The following is a 21,050-nucleotide window of genomic DNA, read 5'->3' on the forward strand; positions in this document are numbered from 1 at the left end:
CTCCCAGTGTCAGGTACACGTAGATGAATAACTACTCCCATCTCCGGGTTGCCTTTTCACCCTGTTTTAATAGTGGCATTGGGTGAACTGAAGCCTTCAATTTTAATATAATCTGTAATATCCAAATCATCAATCCTTTGTGGTTAGGACTTTTTGGGTCCTGTTTAATAAATCTTTGCCTACTTAGAGGATGCTGTCTTCTAAGAACTTTATTGTTTTACCTTTGACCTTGATAGCTGCTTTCCATCTGGAATGAGGCATGAGGTCAGGGTCAAGACACGTTGTTTCCACTTGGATTCCAGTTGGAAAGCCCCTCCTTTCCCACCTTGGTCTCAGTCTGGAGAGTGTGCACGCCTCGGCCTGGAGCTGTGCTGTCATCAGTTCACCTGTCCCTGTGTCTGTAACATGAGCTGGGCTCCTCATCTTTTGCTGGTGGGCTTCACCCTGTGCCGTGTCCCTACAGCAGCTGCGCCGCACCCCTGAGTCTCTCCTGCACGGGCAGCTCCACTTGGACATTTTGTTGGCCCTGCTGCAGTCTGGGTAGCAGACTGGGTCTCCACACCTGGCCATTTTTCTTTCCTCTTTGCCTGCAGTTGGAGGGCAGTGGTCTTGGGTTTTGGACTCTGCCCTGCAACGGAAGCACACAGCAAGGGAGAGGGAGGGGAACTCTGGGCTGGGTAGTCCCTCCTGCAAGGCGCCTGTCTCCCAGAGAAGAGTCTTCCACTCTGTGGTGACACCTCACGCTTGGGCCTTCCCGCTGGTCACTGGTGACCTGGGGTCCCACTTCTGTCCGGGGGGCATGCCCAATCCAGCCTCTCCTCCCCCCGGAGGCTCTGCCTCTCCACAGGCAGACATGGAGAAAGGCCCCCACAGCATGACCCAGGAGTCAGGGTGGTGTCGGGGAAGGCTGGGCTCATCCTCTGCTCACCCCAGAATCTCAAAATCTGGTTTCTCCCCTGGACTTCCAAAGAGTGCTATCTTGGGCACTGAGCTGTGACCCTTTCCTTGTCTGCTTGCTGCATTTTCTACATTTTGTTCATTTCATTAGTGATGGGAGGGAAGGGGAGGGAGTAGGTTAAATTGACACGAAATGCTACAATCTCTTGCCTCCCAGTTTTTTCCCAGCACGAGAGACTCACTGTTTTCTCTCACTGCTTTCCTGGCTCCTTTTTCCAGCTGGAAAATCATGTCTTTCCTTTCTCTGTTTCATGTTTGCTGAAGGCTAATCATGATAACTACCACCGCGTGTGAGGACGGTCAGCACATGAACCAGCTTACGGTTGGCCCCGAAGATGAGTTAGCCCCTCAGGGTCCTCAGCAAGAGTGAAAACCCAGGACGTGGACGGAGGCCACCCACTGTGCTCTTATCCCACCCTCCGCTGTCCTCTGGTCTTTCAGAGAGAGCGTTTGGAAAGGCTCAGTAGGCGCAGCTTTTCTTTGCTGTGAGGAGCATGGAAGCTTCTTTACTTGTGACGTGTGTCAAAACTTCGTTTCTCTTTATGGCTGAATAACACTCATCCATGCTACAACACACATAAACCTTGGAAACATCATGCCGAGTGAACGAAACCAGACACAGAAGGGCAAATACTGTGATTCCACTTACATGCAATATCTAGAACAGGCAAATGCATACGATCCAAAGTTGATTCATGGTTACCAGGCGTGCGGAGGGGGAGGAAGGCGGAGAGCTGCTGCCGAAGGAGGGCCGAGTTAGAGGCGATGCTGACGTTTGGAAACGGGTGGTGGTGGTGGTTGTACAACATGGTGAACGTCACTAAGGCCACTGAACTGTACGCGTGAAAGCAGATAAAGTGGCAAATGTTTTGTTGTATATATTTTACCACAATAAGAAAAAAGTCTTGTGCATCGTCAGGCAGGCTTCTCTCCCCTCTGTTGGCTTTGATGTGCCACTCCCTGCTCTGTGATTCTGCAGACAGCGTGGATTCATGAGTCACGTGGCCACTCTGCCAGCTTCCCTTGGCAACCACTTAGGACTGAAGACACAGTCACGCTCATTCCACTGCGTGTGGGGTCTCCGTGACTCGGGGCGACTGGATGTCAACTAACAACCACAACATAACCGTAGGCAATTACATTTCTGAGAATTTGGCCTTACTGTATGTTTTTTCTTAAGTGGGTTTGGATTTCTATGCTCTTGGACTCCTTAATGTGTTACGTAGTTTAAAGGCCGTGTATGGGCCCCACCATATACATGGAGCCCATTCTGACTTCAGTCCTGTGCAGACACGACTCCTCTGTTGATGGGGAGCAGACAGCATGACCTGATGTGATCTAAGACCCGCTGGCTAGAGAGACAGAGGGTGCGATTCTAGGACTCAGTAATGCGAACGTTCAGTGGCCCAAAGTCCTGCCAGCGCCCACCTCCTGCCTGTACTGCAAGCTCCTGGCTGCGCAGCTGGGCCAGGAGGGCTCAGCACCGCCGGGTCGCGGGCTCTGGCCCAGGCACTCTATCCACAGAGAGTTGTCCACCTGAAACCACCTGATCTACTGGTCATCTCTTGGGAGATGTCTCCATGTGGTTGTTGGTAGGGATGAGGAGGTCGTCATAAGTGAGTCTGGGGTTTTGTGGCCGAAAGTGAGCCTCAGTTGTTTTAGTTGATGTAAGCTGCATATTCCAACCTCTTGCTGTCATCGTGTGCTGTTGGCTGAGTCAATTCTGACTCAGAGCGACCACGCAGGACAGAGCAGAACTGCCCCATCAGGCTTCCAAGGCTGTGGTCTTTACAGAAGCGGACTGCCACATCTTCCTCCTGTGGAGCGGCTCATAGGTTTGAACCGTTCACCTTTCAGTTAGCAGCTGAGCACTTTAACCACTGCATCACCAGGGTCCTTTCCAACCTCTTGCAAGCTAATAATTATTTAATTACCCTCCTCGCTAAATGACTCAGCCGGGTTCGCTCATGAATTTGAATCAACTGGTGTGTTATTTGTACTGTGACTCATGACGGGGCTGGCGTTTTGTCTTATTAAAAATAGAAGCAAAAGCAAGTTTACAGAGATGGAATCCTAAGTACACACATTAAACTTTAGTTGACCCTAATTTGTTGTTGTTAGGTTCTGTTGAGTCGGTTCTGACCTACAGCAACCCTATATGTAAAGCTGAAAAGTATTATTTTAACAGGAAAAATAGATCGACGTGTGCAAAATACTAAATTCTCTCCTAGATTAACAAGGGCCATCTGGAAACAGAACGCATTCCTTCCAGTTTAGAACGATGGACGTATTTTAGAAGGTGACTGCTGTACAGTTGTGGTTTTAGGTATGTTGTGTTGGTTTGATGTCTGAGAGACGCAGAAGCCAGTCTTGTCAGACTTTGGAATCACCCGTCCGAGGGGCTAGAAGTCTGCGAGGGGGGTCTCAGCACCCCAGGCCTTGAGCTTCCCAATCTGAGGAGCCGGAATGAGGTGGGAGGTGGGTGTTTGCGGGAGCTGCCAGATGAAGTGGCTCTGGACGGCGCATTCATCTCCTGGGTGCTGCGACAGATCACCACAAACCGGGGCCTTAAAGCAACAGAAATTGCTTCTCACAGTTCTGGGGGCCAGAAGTTGGAAATCAAGGTGCCAGCTGGCTTGGCTCCTCTGGACGCTCTCAGGGAGAATCTGTTCCTTGCCTCTCTCCCAGCTTCTGGTGGCAGCCCTGGTGCTCGGCGTTCCTGGGTTTGTAGACGCATCCGTCCAATCTCTGCCTCCGTCTCATGTGGCCTGCTCCTCTCGGTCCAAATTTCCCTCTTATAAGCACACCAGTTGTTGGATTTGGGGCCCGGCCTAATACAGGATGGCCTCATCTTAACTTGATTACTTCTGCAAACAAGGTGATCTGTTTCCAAACAAGGACACGTTCACAGGTATGGGGGGTTAGAACACGAAGCCCCGGTGGCACAGTGGTTAAAGCGATCGACTAACTGAAAGATCAGGGGTTTGAAACGACCAGCAGCTCCACAGGAGAAAGATGTGGCAGTCCGCTTCTGCAGAGATCCGCAGCCTTGGAAACCCTACGGGGTCGCTGTGAGTCAGAGTTGACTCAATGGCAGTGGTAGGGGGTTAGAACTGAGACTCATCTTTTTGGGGCTGCTATTCAGCCCACTACAGGTGGGAAATATTACATTTATAGACACGAAGGCATGACACAGCCGTACGTCTGAGATGTTGGGGACCCACGTGAGAGAAGCCCCCAGAGCCCGGTGCCTAGCTGGCAACATGCTGGTTCTGGCTGGGCTGGGCTGTTGGTCACTCCGGGGCTCCAGGCTGAGCAGGGCGGTGCCTGGGGGCTGGCCCCGCCTGAGGAGCAGCAGCCCTTTTCTCTTAGACTCAGGACTGTCCTCACAAAGGTGCCTGGCCAACTGGCTCTGAGAGCCACCACGACGGGGTGGCTTTAAGCTCTGTATCATGATGTGAGGTGCTCAGGGGCCAGGTGGCAGATGACGCTGTAGGGCAGACTCCGCCAGGTCACCAAGTCTGCCCTCCCCGGCCCAGGCCTTGGTCCTCTTCAAAGCTTCCGGTGTCAAAGCTAAGTTTCTGTAAAATAAAACGAGCGCCTGGCACTCTTTGGGCTGGTGTAGAAAGAAGTGCTGCGTTCTCTTGCCTGAGGAGGCCGGGCTTGGCCATCTGGAGTTTGGGCCAGTCACTCTCACGGCAGAGTGTGACCGGGCACCACCCCGCAAGGGGCCAACCTCCGTCTGGCCACTGCTGCTCTGCTGACCTCTGGGTCAGTGCTTCCAACGAGAGATTTTCTCTTCTTCCCGGGACACACCACACAGCTCAGCATCTGCTGTTCGGAGGAGCTCTTGAAATCAGAGAGGAGGGCAGGGGATTGGTGGTGGCCAGGGTCCAGGCCTGTTCCTGAGGATCAATGTGAACTCTGTGGGTTTGTGTATTTGGGGCAGTCATGCTGCTAAGGGAGTCCTTGGGTGGTGCAAATGGTTAACATGCTCGACCACCCAGAGGTGCCTCAGAAGAAAGGCCTGGTGATCTACTTCCGAAAAATCAGCTATTGAAAACTCTATGGAGCACAGTTCTACTCCGACACACACGTGGTTGCTATGAGTCAGTCAATTCAACAGCAACTAGTTTTCTGCTAAAAGTAAGCATCTTAAAGTGCACGATCCAGTGGCATTTAGTAAATTCATGTTGTTATAAACCACCATCTCTATCTAGTTCCAAAACACCATCCCCCAAAAGGAAGCCCCATACCCTTAGAAGCCACTCCCACCCCCTCTCCCCAGCCCCTGGCAACCACAACTCAGCTCTCTGATATTTTAATTTGACCTAAGACAGTTTCTCAGAAGTCAGGTACTCAAAGATGAATGTGTTCATGACTTAAATTTAATCAATATTTACACCGTAAGAGGGATTGTCTTCTGTCAAGGCATGTATGTCTGCTTGTTGCTAGAATAGAAATAAGCAGGTGGGGAGGAATGAAAATAGATTCCTGAATTATTTAGTCATCCTGTGCAGCTAAAAGTGTAGAGAAAGCCTTGGCATTTGACTTTGCTTTTTTTTCAGGAGGTTAAAATTATCTTTCTTTTTTTGCCTCTGCTGTTCTGACTCATTCAGTGAACATTCTGACAGGGCCACCTCATCCCAGGCCCTGCACGGAGGGCCTCTGTGCATTCTGACAGGGCCACCTCCTCCCAGGCCCTGTGCTGGGGGCCTCGGTGCATTCTGACAGGGCCACCTCGTCCCAGGCCCTGTGCTGGGGGCCTCTGTGCATTCTGACAGGGCCACCTCCTCCCAGGCCCTGTGCTGGGGGCCTCGGTGCATTCTGACAGGGCCACCTCGTCCCAGGCCCTGTGCTGGGGGCCTTGGTGCATTCTGCCAGGGCCACCTCGTCCCAGGCCCTGTGCTGGGGGCCTTGGTGCATTCCTGTTTGATCTGCTGACAGAATTCTTGGTGAATTAATTCATTAAACACTGTTATCTTTGTCCCTAACACACTGACATCACAATTGTCAAAAATAGTTAAGTATTCCTGAACCCAGATGCACCGTCGCTCATAGTGGTCATAGCAGACGAAATACGACAGATTAAACAGCAGACCTGGACGCGGGGAGGTGACACAGAAGACACTGAGGAGATTAAGGGCGTCCGATAAGTGAGCTCATGAAAAAGTGTGAATTTGAACCTGCCATAAAAAGGTATGGTTTGGGGCAGGCACAGCTGTGTTAGAAGCTTTATCTTTGGAACAACTTTGATTTTAGAGAAAAAATAACTTGAAGTGAGAGCAGCAGTTGCTCTGGACCCAATGTCCAGACATGGGGGTGTTCGCCGAGGGAGGAGTGGGAGGTTCTGGATCTAAACTGGGCGCAGCACCCAGTACCACCCATCACGGCACTGTGTGAGATAGGCCTGAGTGGGGGCCCGAGGGGATGGAGGGTTCCTCTAGGGTGGGGCCGTCAGTCCACTCCAACCTCTGGGGGGTAGCAGCCCAGGTCCATATCAGCACGTGCATCCCTTCCAGGTGGCCCGGGAGCCCGGCTCTGAGAAGCACTGGAGGATGAGTGGGAAGGCAGGGCCCACTCGGTGGGCCTGATGCACAGAGGTCGGGGCTCGGCCTGCTGTCATCTTCCTCGTAAGACTGTCCATGTAGGGACTGGTGCTCAGCAGGCTGCTTTGACTTGAACGGCCACCCTGAGGAGTCACAGAGTTCAGTATGGGCCGTGATGGTTAATAATTAACTCATTAGTGTTGAGTTAGATTTTCTTCTACTACTTGTTTACTGTTAGCGATATCCTGGGATGCGGAGGTCATTGTATTTTGCTTTGGGGATATGTTAAAATGTATCTTTTCCCGGCACTCTGGTGACAGGCTGTCATGGGTTGAATTATGTCCCCCAAAAATATGTGTATCAATTCGGTCGGGCTGTGATTCCCAGTACTGTGTGGTTGTCCTCCATTTTGTGATTGTAATTTTGTGTTAAAGAGGATTAGGCTGGGATGTAACATCCTTACTAAGGTCACATCCCTGATCCAATGTAAAGGGAGTTTCCCTGGGTGTGGCCTGAACCACCTTTTATCTTACAAGAGATAAAAGGAAAGGGAAGCGAGCAGAGGCGGGAGACCTCTTACCACCAAGAAAGCAGTGCCAGGAGCAGAGCGCGTCCTTTGGACCTGAGGTTCCTGAGCTAAGATGCTCCCAGACCAAGGGAATTCTGATGACAAGGCCCTTCCCGCACAGCCAACAGAGAGAGAAAGCCTTCCCCTGGAGCTGACACACTGAATATGGACTCGCAGCCTACTAGACTGTGAGAGAATAAATTTCTCTTCGTTAAAGACATCCACTTGTGGTATTTCTGTTATAGCAGCACTAGATGACTGAGACACAGAGCATTCTCTGTTCCTCTCTCCAGTTATGATGCTTCATGAGTTTTCTTTTAGACAGGGTATTGTTAGTGCAAACAAAATGCAAACAAACAAAAAAATCAACTCAAAGTAGCTTACGCAAAGAGGAAGGTATTGCTTTGTGTCACTGAAAACTGAGAGGAACAGAGAATGGTCTGTGTCTTAGTCATCTAGTGCTGCTGTAACAGAAATACCACACGTGGATGGCATTAAAGAAGAGAAATTTGAGCCAGCTTCAGACACCGCTGGATCCAGGTGGCTAAAAGATGCCATCAGGATTCTCTCTTTCTCACTCTATCTTTTTCCCCAAGCTTACCCCTGCACGTGGCTGTCTCTGCTTTCTTCTGTGTTAGGTTAATTCTTGGGTTTGTTCTTTTCCATCCGGTGAGGAGGCTGGCCAGTCACAGCTCCAGGCTATGATGCCAAAATAGAGAGAGTGACGGAGACCCTCTGCCCTTGTGTGTGTGGTCCTCCCCATTGTTGTCGGGTGGCTGGTGGCATTATATGTGGCCTGGCATTTATATTTGTCATCTGCAGGAGGGAAGCAGAAATGGGTGTTGTTTAGATACCTGAGACACACAGCAAAACACACGATTAAAAAATATTAAAACGGGGAGAGGGAAGTTGGGGGCATAGAGTGGGCTTCTGGTTTTCACACTGAGTCTTAGAGAACATCTGACACCTCACACCACATGCTTTCACGACTCGGATGAAAATAAAAATATAGGGGGCTCATAGTGTGTTTAAAAAGGCCATCAGGAATTGGTGCTTTTACATTTATGAAAACTACTTTGTAGTTGTTTAGCTCTAAAAAATAAGCATGAGAGGACACTTTCTAGATCAAAGGAACCAACCTGACTCAGGCAGTAGGTTATTCTCCTGAGGGACAAAAATAAAACAGCTCCCATCTGGGAAGGGTGGGTCTCTCACTGCCTGGTAACAGCCGTGCCAAGGCTGGGGTTACCTCAGGTTCAAAAATAAACCTCAAGTGTGCGTAGCTATTCCTCCATGCAGACAGTGCACAGCCTTCAGCATTCCAAGGGAAAATAAATATTTCCAACATTAACTCAGAAGTTGCTAGAATATATACATTAAAAAAAAAAACCAAACCCATTGCTGTCGAGTTGCTTCCCACTCATAGCAACCCTGTAGGACAGAGTAGAACTGCCCTGTAGGGTTTCCATGGCTATAATCTTTATGGGAGCAGATTGCCACATCTTTCTCCTGAGGAGCAGCTGGTGGGTTCTAACCACCAACCTTTCGGTTAGCAACCAATCACTTAACCAGTGTGCCGCCAGGGTTCCTATATACATATATATTGCATATACACATAAATATTTATTCATATCTGTATACGTTTCACGCTACGCCTGCCTCAGTGATGACTGCTACAAAAGGACACAGGCATTCTGATGTTACCTTCTGCAAGTGAGGTTGGCTCATTTCATCTAGAAAGTGTCCTCTTGTACTTATTTCTTAGGGTCAAACAAGAAGAGAAAATATTTTTCATCAATATAGGATTATTTCCTGTCCATACGGCCTGCCTCATGATGCTTAAAATGCCCCATACTTGAGGCAGGGCCAAGATGGTGGAGTAGTCAGACGCTTCCAGTGGACCCTCTTACAACAAAGACCCGAAAAAACAAGTGAATCAATTATATATGACAATCTAGGAGGCCTGAACATCTAAGGCAAAGTTGAGGAACCAGACTGAGTGGCGGGGAGAGGGAGAGATGGTTCGGAAGCAGCGAGGAGTTGCCAGACCTGACCCAGCAAGAGCCTGGGCACTTCAGGCCTGATCAGCTCATGGGTGAGCAGTGAAGTAGGCAAGCAGCAGTGATCGGGAGGAGTGTTTTCTGCACTGGGAGAGACCCAGCACCAGAAAGTCTGCTCGCCTACCCAGAACCAGTGAGAAGCAGCCCTGGATCGGGAAAAGATAAGTACTTGCATACAGCCTACTGCGCGGATCAAAAACGCCCCCCTTGGGGAAAAACCTCTGTCCCATTTACCTTCCTGCTCCTTGCTCTGCACTGGGTCCCAGACTGGCTTCAGCAATTGCTGAGTCCCCTGGGCCAGAAGTAAGATCTGTCGCATGCCCTGAGCCATGCTCCTGGCCTTGGAGAGTGAAGAAATTAACAAATGGGAAAAAATAAACTGCCTGCTCCCGTAAGCCAGGAACCCAGGGTAGGCACGGCTCCTTTGCCTAGGCACAGGCATAAGGGATCCATGGACTTTGAGTGCCTTTCCCCCTGCAGAGACTTGTGTGGGCCCATCTCAGCAGCGTAGGCCCTCATTACTGCACTACAACAGGGTATATATCTGAAGTCTAACTTGAACTGTTTCAGCTGCGAAGTGGCAGGTTCATGATATTTGACACTGCTCTGCCCATTAAGCAGGGTCTTCATCTACCCACATCAGGGGCCTGAGGACTGGTGGCTCCACCCTTGCCACCCAGACACCTGCGATACGGGCCCAAGAATAAAAGGTGCCCCCCAGTCCTTACAGCCAACAGCATTGGGTGCTCATAGTCCAGCTGCAAAACCCACCCACCTACACTCTCTAGGGAACAAGGACACGCCTTCCTCCTGAACACTTGGGGGTGGCCGTCAGCCCCTTGCCTTGTTCAGAGTGTGTCCCCCTGCTGCAGCCAGGTGCCTGTGCCTACACCAATCACCCATGCCTGTCTAGGACTGTAGGTGAAAGCCTACACCACACACTTGGTGGCTATCTACCTGGGCACCTGAGCTGAATCCATACAGGACGAGTGGGTGGACTCCTGAGCTCACATAACTAGTAACAGATCTAACCACCTGGTGACAGGACTTCAAAGGTGCCAATAATCAAACTAGCTCATACGAGCAGCCTATTTGAGCATATCAAAACAAAACAAGAAGCTAGGACAGAGTAAGCAAACATAAAATAAATAAATATAACTTATTGATGGCTCAGAGACAACAGTCAATATCAAATCACATAACGAGGCAATCCATGATGGCTTCAGCAAGCTCCCAAAATAAAGACTCTAGAAATTTTCCAGAGGAAGAAAATTTCTTGGAATTACTGGAGCCAGAATACAAAAGATTCATATACAGAACCCTTAAAGAAACTAGGAAGGAAATTAAGCAAAACACAGAACACGCACTAGACGAAATTAAAAAGATTAGAGAAGACCATAATGACAAATTTAACAGGCTGCAAGAATCCGTAGAGAGACAGCAATCAGAAATCCAGAAGATTAACAATAAAATTTCAGAATTAGACAACTCAATAGGAAGTCATAGGAGCAGAAGTGGGGCAATGGAAGTCAGAATTAGTGAGACTGAAGATAAAGCACTTGACACCAACTTATTTGAGGAAAAATCAGATAAAAGGATTTTAAAAAAATGAAGAAACCCTAAGAATTACGTGGGACTCTATCAAGAGGAATAACCTATGAGTGATTGGAGTACCAGAGCCGGGGGATAACAGAAAATACAGAGAATTGTTGAAGATTTGTTGGCAGAAAACTTCCCCGATATTGTGAAAGATGACAAGAGATCTATCCAAGATGCTCATTGAACCCCACATAAGGTAGATCCCAAAAGAAAGTCACCAAGACATATTATAATCAAACTTGCCAAAACCAAAGATAAAGAGAATTTTAAGAGTGGCTAGGGATAAACAAAAAGTCATCTACAAAGGAGAGTCAATAAGAATAAGCTCGGACTACTCAGCAGAAACCATACAGGCAAGAAGGCAATGGGATGACGTATACAAAGGCTTGAAGGAAAAAAACTGCCAGCCAAGAATTATATATCCAGCAAAATTGTCTCAAATACGATGGTGAAATTAGGGCGTTTCCGGTTAAAATTCCCCATACTTTCTCATGTCAGGAAGAAGGGGGGGATAGAAAGAGGAGGAGGGGAGGGGAGCTCTGAAAGTGACTTGCTGGCCATGCCACTCAGTGTCCCTGTATGGGTGGGATGGGGAGGAATCAGCACCCAGACCCTGGGGAAGCCAGGCCACCCCAGGGAGTGTGTAATATTAGATCCATAAAGGGCATTTGGCACAATGGTTAAGAGCTATGGCTGCTAACCAAAAGGTCGGCAGTTTGAATCCACCAGCCGATCCTTGGAAACACTGGTTTTTGGTAAAGGGCTGCTTATTGTATTTCTGTGTCCTTGGTGCACACCATCAGACTTCAGTTCTAACAACGTATGCAAAGAGAGGTGATTCCAAGTCTCTTAATTATGCTTGCCTTTTTGCGCTCTCTTTGAATTTCCTTAAGGAAAGGACAAACAGGTGCAACCCAGTCTGAGGGAATAAGATTTTGTCCACTCATTGGATTCTCTACCCAGCCAGTGAGAGGGATCATCTCCTGTGTGCTGAGGGGCAAACAGACAGAGCTCACAGTTAGTGGGGACAGCTTGTGTGGTACATAAGAGACTGCGATTCCATGTGACGAGGCTTTAGTAGGGTCCTGTCCTCGGGGCAGGCCAGGGGCCTTCCTGGAGGTTGCCCCACGAAGGCTGGGGCCTGAGCATGCCTGAGAGGAAAGGGGCTGGGCAGAGAGGCCAGCAGGTGGCTGGCCGAGCGCCATCATCCCTGGGTCCCCCGGCCGAGTGGTCTCCTCTACACAGAACAGAGTCTTTTTCTATTTGCCCCCTTGTCTGACTGGGGTACATCATCTAGTAGGTTCTTGAGAAAGAAGCTAGAAAGGTAACTTTGAGACTTTTAATTGGTCTTTTGGCTGGGTATAAAATTCCAGGCTCCAGATTATTTTCCCTCAGAATTTTGAAAATGGTACCCCATTGCCATCCAGCTTCCACTGAGAAATCAGGTGCCATTTTGATTCCCGTTGCATTCTATATGAACTGTTTTTCCTAATTTCCCGGAAACATAGGACTCTCCTCTCTACCCCTAGTGTCTGGAATTTCACCATGAACTGCCTTGGCATGAATATTTTTTTCAACATTCAACTGGAGATTGATGTATTCACGTCCTTCAGTCCTGGTTGATTTTCTTGTAGTTATTACTGCTACCTCTCCTACTATTACTATTAAATTTGGACAATTCTCTATTTTTTCTGTGCTCTCTTTCTCAAACTCCATTTAATAAGATGTTGGACCTCATCCACAAACCTTGCAGCTTTCTTATCTTTTCCCTCCTGTTTTTCCCTCTTTCTTTCTTACTTGTTTTACTTTCTGTGACATTTCTGTGACTTCTTCCAACCCTTCTGTTGAGTTCTATTGTTTGTGCTATGACGTGTCTTATTTTGAAGAGCTCTCATTTATTGTCTGTTTGTTCCTTTTTCCTGAGAACAGTCCTGTTCTTATTCTGTGAATGCAGTACTCCTCTTCTTAGAGAACATTTGAAAATATTGACTCTGAGAGGCAGAATGAGAGCAGCTGCACCTCCACAAGCCCCACGGTGGTGCACACCACAAAACGCATGTCCCACACCAGGCACACAAAGACAGAGCAGGGCTGGCACAGCAACCCTTTCAAAACACACGCTTGCTGATTTAGCAGTATAAAACCACAAGGATAGAGACCTACATGCTTTCTAGGGTATTTTCCACTCCACCCTAAAAATGTGAGTGACGTTCTATCGGGGTGTGAAACTAAGTCTCGGCTCCCTTTGCCATGAACACTGTTTGCTGCCTACCTTCTTTAACGAGGGGAGATTTTCTTGAATACAGTATACTTTCTGGTGGGGCTTTTCTCTTTGGAGGGGGGCCTCAGAACTAAGTCTAAGCATTCTAGGTCCTTCCAGGGAGCATAAGGTAAGGTGTCTGGTAACGGCACCTTCTTTCTTGTTGCATCTTAGAGGAGCTCATTTTCTGAGCTGCGTCGGGCTTTTCTTTTCTCTTGGAGGAGGGCTGCTGCGGATGTTCTGTCCACCAGTGGTCTTCCCCATCATGGTCTCCTATGGTAGGACTTTCCTTTTCTCCTCACTTCTGTCTCCCCATCAGAAGTTTTCTCTTTAGACCTACAGTTCTTAATTCAGCTTTACTGTCAACAAATTCAGTCTGGTCACATCCCAGAATGTACTCACGGCTAGTCTTCTCTAGACCAAAGTGCTTTGAGAACACTCTTGAATCAGTCTTGTAAGTAGGGTAAGTCAAGTACCACAAAGCCACACAATGTTGTGTTACAAAGTTGCTTGAATTCTTGTGGCCATTAATTGAGTTGTATTTATTTTTCAGAAGGGAAGACTCCTTGCTTTTTCTAATCACTTAATAGAGACCTTCTCTCTCAACGGTGCTTTCTTGAGCGTGAATTCTCACTGACAGACCTGACAACATGGCTGGTCACCAGCAGACCATCTGTGAACACAGTGGTTTCTCAAGGAAGTAAAACTGGTTTCTAGTGGAATAAGAAAGGATACTTTTTTCTTCTTTTTTTTAATGCTACTGCTTTTTCTGATTTTAGAAGAAATGTATGCTCATTAAAAAAAAAATTTGAGCGTAGAGGAAGGTTGAAGAAAGAAGGCAAATTTACCCATATTCCACAACCCAGAGGTCCTGAGTGACAACGGTTTAGGGCTATTCCCTCAGTCCTTTCTCCTTCAGCGATTGCACACACAAGTACATGCGTCTGGGTTTTTACACAGTTGAGCTAGTGGTTCGTGTCTACCTTCTGATGCACTTTACTCCACGTTCCCTGCATGAGCGTCTGGGGACCATCTCAGCTTTGCACACTTCCTGTTCTAGCCCAGCTCCGTGAACACAGAGCCCAAGTCAGAGCTCGTGACGGCTGCCTCAGGGCCACGAGAGCGAGGCAGGCAACAGGCAGGGGACACTGCTGGGCTGGCCACCGCCTCACACAAACCCACTGGCCACCGGTCACACGCGGGCTTCTTGAGGCCATGAGGGACCCCATGTCCCCCAACAGTCTCCCAGGTCAGAAGACAAAGTCCTCTCGTCTTTTGACTGCTGGGCCAAGTCTGGGCTGTGGGGTCACCCTGCCCTCCTGCTTGGTGGTGCCCTCCCCTCTGGGCAGCAGTGGGGGTGGCCCAAGCCTGCATGGGTCTGGTCAAGGGGACCTGACCGTGAGCCTGAGGGGGGCCTAGGGGACGCCTGGCCTTCACCCTGCGGAGCTGAGTGGGCTGGTGATGAGAGGGGGTCGATGGGTGTGGCTGCGGTTCTCTACTGGTCAGGGAGTGCAGCCCAGCGGGGGGCTGAGTGCATCCAGAAGGTGCTCACACGGGCCAGACATTTGCCCCATGCACCTAAATCTGCACTAACAAGGAGCCCTCTCTCCCCCAAATGTTTTCATTAAAAACAACTGTGTGGACATGCATTTCAGCCAAACCCAGGTTAAGACTGTCCCCTGACCTCGTTGACAGGCATCGACTACAAGACGACAACCATCCTGCTGGAAGGCCGGCGTGTGAAGCTGCAGCTCTGGTAAGCACCGGGCCTGCCACCTCACTCAGAATCACCCAGGGCCCTGCAGGACCGTGAGGGCCTCCCACGCAAGGTACTCACGTGTCCGCCTTCCCGAGGCTCTGCCCGCTCGCCGGTTCTGCGGACGCTCCTGGCTGCCCCGTGTGCTCCCTCTCTCCATTGTCCTCCACACTGTGCTCACCACGCCCCAGCGTGTGTCCACCCCCCAGTCAACCAGGAGGAGGCCCTGAGCATGAGCATAGGGCTCTGCTCACTGCCGTGTCCTGGGTGACACCTGTGATCACGCTGGATGCCTGAGCCGGAGTGGGCGGTCCCAAGGCACGCTCACTGCTCAGGGCTGTTGTGTGAGCGCTCTTATTTCACAGTTGTACGTGTACACGCACAGACACACATGTGCATACATGCATGCACACACGCGCTCATGTGCACCCACACACGTGTGCACGTACACGCATACTCACACACGCTCATGTAGATACACATGTGCACACAGACACGACACAGATATGCACACACACTCGGGTGCACACACCCCTGCTCACATGCACACACGCACACACACATTACACTTATGTGCACAGATACACACTACCACTCCCTCACCACCCTGCGCAAAGCCAGCACGTTGGCTTTTCAGGATGTTGCCCTCGTCTTACCAGCCTGCCCACAAACTTCCAGTGGCTTCCATCTGTGGGCAGTCTAGACCCCCAAGGTTCCTCTGAGGCTGGTCCAGGAGTTCTTGATGGATCTGACACTGCTTCTCAGTAATCAAGGTTCTCATTCCCACAGCTTTGGGAATAATCAGAGCCTTCCGCTCCCTCCTGAGCCCCAGCACCTTGCTCCAGAGTCCAGGTGCCCCTCTGGGACACGGAAGGCAGGGAGGTCACCACCCACAGTGACAGGGAAGAGAAGCAGCAAAGCCGCGCTGCGCCTCACTGCTCATGCGTGGGAGACCACTGCTAGCAGGACCAGGCCCCTGGGGGCCCCAGTCCCTGTAGAGCCACCTGGCGAAGGCAGCGTGCTAATGGCACATGTGGCAGTATGTCAGCATTGCCCTGGGGAAAGAGGCGGCACCCATCGTCCTAAGAGCCCAGCCGTGAGCACACACGCGGGAGCTGATCCTCGCGGGTGCTTCTCAGAGTCCCTCCGCGTGTCCCGGCAGCAGCAGCCCCTGGGTGCCTCCCCTGCAGGACAAGCACCTTGGCCTCAGTTCTTAGTCCCAATGTGATAATGTAGGGCTGTGTCTGAGGGCTGATCCCAGTAGATCTCATCGCTAGATCAGAAATGGAGAGAACTGCCACAGCTCCTGCTCACTGCCCCAGTGTAGACTCAGATCCCCCAGTGTAGACTCACATCCCCCAGTGTAGACTCACTGTCCCAGTGTAGACTCACATCCCCCAGTGTAGACTCACATCCCCCAGTGCAGACTCACATCCCCCAGTGTAGACTCACATCCCCCAGTGTAGACTCACTGCCCCAGTGCAGACTCACATCCCCCAGTGTAGACTCAGATCCCCCAGTGTAGACTCACATCCCCCAGTGTAGACTCACTGTCCCAGTGTAGACTCACTGTCCCAGTGTAGACTCACATCCCCAGTGCAGACTCACATCCCCCAGTGTAGACTCAGATCCCCCAGTGTAGACTCACTGCCCCAGTGTAGACTCACTGTCCCAGTGTAGACTCACATCCCCCAGTGCAGACTCACATCCCCCAGTGTAGACTCAGATCCCCCAGTGTAGACTCACTGCCCCAGTGTAGACTCACTGTCCCAGTGTAGACTCACATCCCCCAGTGCAGACTCACATCCCCCAGTGTAGACTCAGATCCCCCAGTGTAGACTCACTGCCCCAGTGTAGACTCACTGTCCCAGTGTAGACTCACATCCCCCAGTGCAGACTCACATCCCCCAGTGTAGACTCAGATCCCCCAGTGTAGACTCACTGTCCCAGTGTAGACTCAGATCCCCCAGTGTAGACTCACATCCCCCAGTGTAGACTCACTGTCCCAGTGCAGACTCACATCCCCCAGTGTAGACTCACTGTCCCAGTGTAGACTCACATCCCCCAGTGCAGACTCAGATCCCCCAGTGTAGACTCAGATCCCCCAGTGTAGACTCACTGCCCCAGTGTAGACTCACATCCCTCAGTGTAGACTCACTGTCCCAGTGCAGACTCACATCCCCCAGTGTAGACTCACATCCCCCAGTGTAGACTCACTGCCCCAGTGTAGACTCACGTCCCCCAGTGTAGACTCACTGCCCCAGTGTAGACTCACATCCCCCAGTGCAGACTCACGTCCCCCAGTGCAGACTCACGTCCCCCAGTGTAGACTCACTGCCCCAGTGCAGACTCACATCCCCCAGTGCAGACTCACGTCCCCCAGTGTAGACTCACGTCCCCCAGTGTAGACTCACGTCCCCCAGTGTAGACTCACATGCCTTAACACAGCTTCGTCTCCACAGTAAACAACACGATTTATCTAACATCTGAGTGGTTAAAACCCACCACTCTGCCTGCAGTCTGGCTTTTAGAAAGAGAAGAGCCCCAGGCATCTGTCACAAGGCCCAGGTCCCTCCAGGGGACAGTGGGAAGGCCTTATCGGGACCCTGGCTCACTTCAAACGCCTTGTTAACGGCTTTTAATGTCTTTTCCAGGGACACGTCAGGGCAGGGAAGATTTTGTACTATATTCCGCTCCTACTCACGGGGCGCGCAGGTAACATGGCATGTCCTTGAACTGGGAGGGCAAACGGACTTTGAATCCACAGCATTTAAAATGCGTAACTAACCATCCTCTGTCACAAACAGTCGGAGGATGAGGAAGTTAAGGCATTTACATGAAGTGACATCAGCGTCTAAAAAGGTGCTGTGACGTGTTTGGTTGGTCTGTGTTCCTCAGCATCAGAGGGGTGTGCGTGTTTGCGTGCGTGTCTGTGTGCGTCTGTGCCCACACGTGTGTGCGTGTGCATCCGTGTGTGCCAGTGTTCATGCGTTCTGTGCACATGTATCTGTGTGTGCGTGTGTGCCTTGTGTCTGTGTGTCTGTGCACACGTGCATGTGTGGGGACACCTACTTCTGAGTGGGTGGGCTTTGCTCCATGTGGGGGTGGTCCTTTCTGTGGTGCCCCCACACCCCGTATTCCTAGAGTAGCTGGTGGGTGTGGAGAGTGTGAGTTCTAGTCCCCGGCTCACCTAGAAGTTTGGGGCTTGTCGAGGAGCTTATGAACTATCACTGGAAATACTCCCATAGCTGCTACGTTTGGTAGATAAATAAAAATACCACATTTTGCGATAAAATAGGTAAAGTGGTCGTTTAGTTCGTTTCTTTGACGTAGCAGCCAGCACCATCCCAGTGGTTACGCCCTGTGGCCAGGCACTGCACGTGTGTCTGCGTCCCGTGTGTGAAGTGCTGTCACCTCTTCCCCCAGGGTGTGATCCTCGTCTATGACATAGCAAACCGCTGGTCTTTCGATGGTATCGATCGATGGATTAAGGAGATCGATGAGGTACGACCCGGCGACACTGTCGTCTGCGCTCCGTGTCGCTCTGCTGCTTGACTGCCGTGCCTCCTGCTGTGGCCCCATCAGGAGTGGGCAGTCAGTGCCACCCCCACAGCGCACAGCAGAATCTCACGCAGTAACCCGTCCCTTGTCTTCCTCTTGCCCTTAGCACGCCCCCGGCGTTCCCAAAATCCTGGTGGGGAACCGGCTGCACTTGGCCTTCAAGCGGCAGGTGCCCACAGAGCAGGCCCGCGCCTATGCCGAGCGCCTGGGGGTGACCTTCTTCGAGGTCAGCCCCCTGTGCAACTTCAACATCACCGAGTCCTTCACGGAGCTGGCCAGGATCGTACTGCTGCGGCACGGAATGGACCGGCTCTGGAGGCCCAGCAAAGGTGGGCTGGGCTGGGGTGCTGGGGGAGGGGGAGCCGAGGGCGGGCGGGCTGAGATAGGGTGGGCTGCGATAGGGTGGACCGAGGGGGTGGGCCAGGGAAGCCAGCCACTCCAGGTGCCAATGTCATCACGAGATGTTAATCATTCTATAGCCCCCTCAATGATCGTCTGTGTCCCAGAACCCACCAAAAGGTCGCTGCATAGCCTCAAAGAGTATTTAATTTGAAAGGAAGTATTATTCCAGCTTTGTTGGACACTCATGAGAGATGTTGCAGAAACCTGTGCTTGGGTGGAGACTAAGTGAGGCCCTGAAGCAGCCACAGGGCGGGGTGGGGGGGTGCTTCCCTGAGGCAGAGCCGAGTCCACGGCCGGTTCAGATGAGCCGCTTTGAGGTCAACGTTTGTGAGGTGCTTAGTCCGGCCGGTGCAGGGCAGGCCAGTGTTGGCCGCCATGATGCCACTGGGCGTCTTCTCTTTCTCTGTGTGGAGGGTTTTTGGGGAGAGCGTTTCACCTTGAACGATTCACTTTTCACTGATTTTGTTTACAGAGAGAAACTCGAGAGATGGGGTGCACAGAGTGCTTTTAATGTAACTTGTGGTGGGAATATGATATCCAAAGCACACAATGTGATTTTATCCAAAAACGTGTGTTCTGTTCTGATAGTTCATCTGCTTCGCGGAAACCTGTTCTGACGCAGTGCAGCTGTCCTTGTTTTCCTTTGAGTAACTTGTCAGCTTATCACTTTTAAAATATAAAGAAGACAAAGTATACAGTCACTGAATTGGGTAGCATGGGATTGGTTGAGCAAAATATTCTTCTCAAACAGCGTTTCTCAGCTTCGACACTGTTGCCATCTTGACCTGACTGCTGTCTGTGGGGGGCATCCTGGGCACTGTAGGATGCTGAGCAGCATCCCTGGCTGAGGCCCACTAGATGCCAATGGCACCACCACCACCCCCCGAGTTGTGACAACTAAAAATGTCTCCAGACTTTGCCAAATGACCCCAGGGGTCAAAATTGCCCTAGCTGAGAACCATGTTCTAGAACTATTTCTTAGAACAATTGGTTTTAAAACAAGCCAAACACAGTGGATCATGGCTTTTTCTTTCTAACTGCTTCAGGAGCCCAGACGTCTGAGATATTTAGGGGCGAGATGCTACTACTGCTCCTGTCCTCGCCTGTGTGGGCTGGGGGTGGAGACGGGACACCGACAGAGAGGTGGTTCACGCTGAGAACCGACCCATAAGTGAAGGATTTAGGCAAAACACAAACAAACAGAATTTGCTTTTCAAGTGCCTTCTAGAGTGCAGTACGTATTTGTAAAACTGATCCTATATACATTTTATGTCAGGTATCCAATGAGAAGGAAAACATTGCAGAGCATGTTTTCTGAAGCTGTAGTCTCCAAGTCCAAACCTGAAGATTTCACGACCCACTGACACACTGGCCAGCTCATCTCTCAGATTTGCAGGGAGCAATGAGCAGGCATCCTCAAGTCTGGGGACAACAGAATTTAAGGGGTGGAGGCAGGGACCTTCAGTACGGAGTACCGCCAGGCCCCACACGCACCTGATACCTCACAGCCCACCACTCCAGAGGGTCCCCAGTTCCAGAGGGAGAGCAGGTGTGGGCTGCCACCTTGTGGGTGGCCAGTGTGGAGGACAGCAGCAAGCTGAGTGGTTGTCTTCCCTTTTCCTAGTGCTCAGCCTGCAGGACCTGTGCTGCCGGGCCATTGTATCCTGCACGCCCGTGCACCTCGTGGACAAGCTCCCACTCCCCGTTGCCTTAAGAAGCCACCTCAAGTCCTTCTCGATGGCCAACGGCCTCAACGCCAGGATGATGCACGGCCGCTCATACTCGCTCACGGCCAGCTCCTCACACAGGAGGAGTCTGCGGAAAACCAAGGCCGGCCGCCCGCCCCAGAGCCCTCCCAAACACTGCACCCGGAATAGCTGTAAGATTTCCTAATAGTAGCCCAGAGAGAAACACGCTGGAATCTTGCCAGGAGAAGCTCGGATGGTGACCCTTGAAAGACAGAAAGGCAGAAACGTTCCAGGTTCAGGGAACACTTTCCAGTTTCTGTTGATGATGCTGCTGCTTTGAAATAGGGGTGCAGTGGAGCCCCTCACGCTGTCTCCGACGTTTCTACTTGCTGTGCATGAAGCTCTTGTTCTAGACGTCTGCATAGACAACATGAAATTTTGAATGTTGCTTATATCATGATTGCAGTAAACGTTTTCATTAAAATAACTGGTTTTGTAAAAAAGGAAGAGATGAGTGGAATGTGTATACATTTAAAAATAGCGATGGTGAGAGCGATCAGAGTAATCGACATTACGAGAGGAGCCTTTTTGTAAACCTCCTTTTTGACATCCAAGCACTGAGTTTAAGATGCTGTGGACATGTATAGAGA

General features: G+C 50.7%; 1 protein-coding gene across 2 annotated transcripts in view; it reads left to right on the forward strand.

Moving 5' to 3' along the window:
• The window catches only part of RAB40B (RAB40B, member RAS oncogene family), a 26,197-nt gene extending 5,592 nt beyond the window's left edge, over positions 1 to 20,605 (forward strand). The window contains exons 2-6 of one of the 2 annotated variants that reach the window (XM_004374071.2): positions 14,689 to 14,749; positions 17,404 to 17,464; positions 18,176 to 18,253; positions 18,417 to 18,639; positions 20,337 to 20,605. In XM_004374071.2, the coding sequence (XP_004374128.2) occupies positions 14,689 to 14,749; positions 17,404 to 17,464; positions 18,176 to 18,253; positions 18,417 to 18,639; positions 20,337 to 20,605 (692 nt within the window). The remainder of the gene's footprint in view (positions 1 to 14,688; positions 14,750 to 17,403; positions 17,465 to 18,175; positions 18,254 to 18,416; positions 18,640 to 20,336) is intronic. The other variant, XM_004374072.1, reaches the window with a different exon arrangement.
• The last annotated feature ends 445 nt before the right edge of the window (positions 20,606 to 21,050 follow it).

This window comes from Trichechus manatus, unplaced genomic scaffold, assembly GCF_000243295.1.
Source record: "Trichechus manatus latirostris isolate Lorelei unplaced genomic scaffold, TriManLat1.0 scaffold00028, whole genome shotgun sequence".
NCBI lineage: Eukaryota > Metazoa > Chordata > Mammalia > Sirenia > Trichechidae > Trichechus > Trichechus manatus.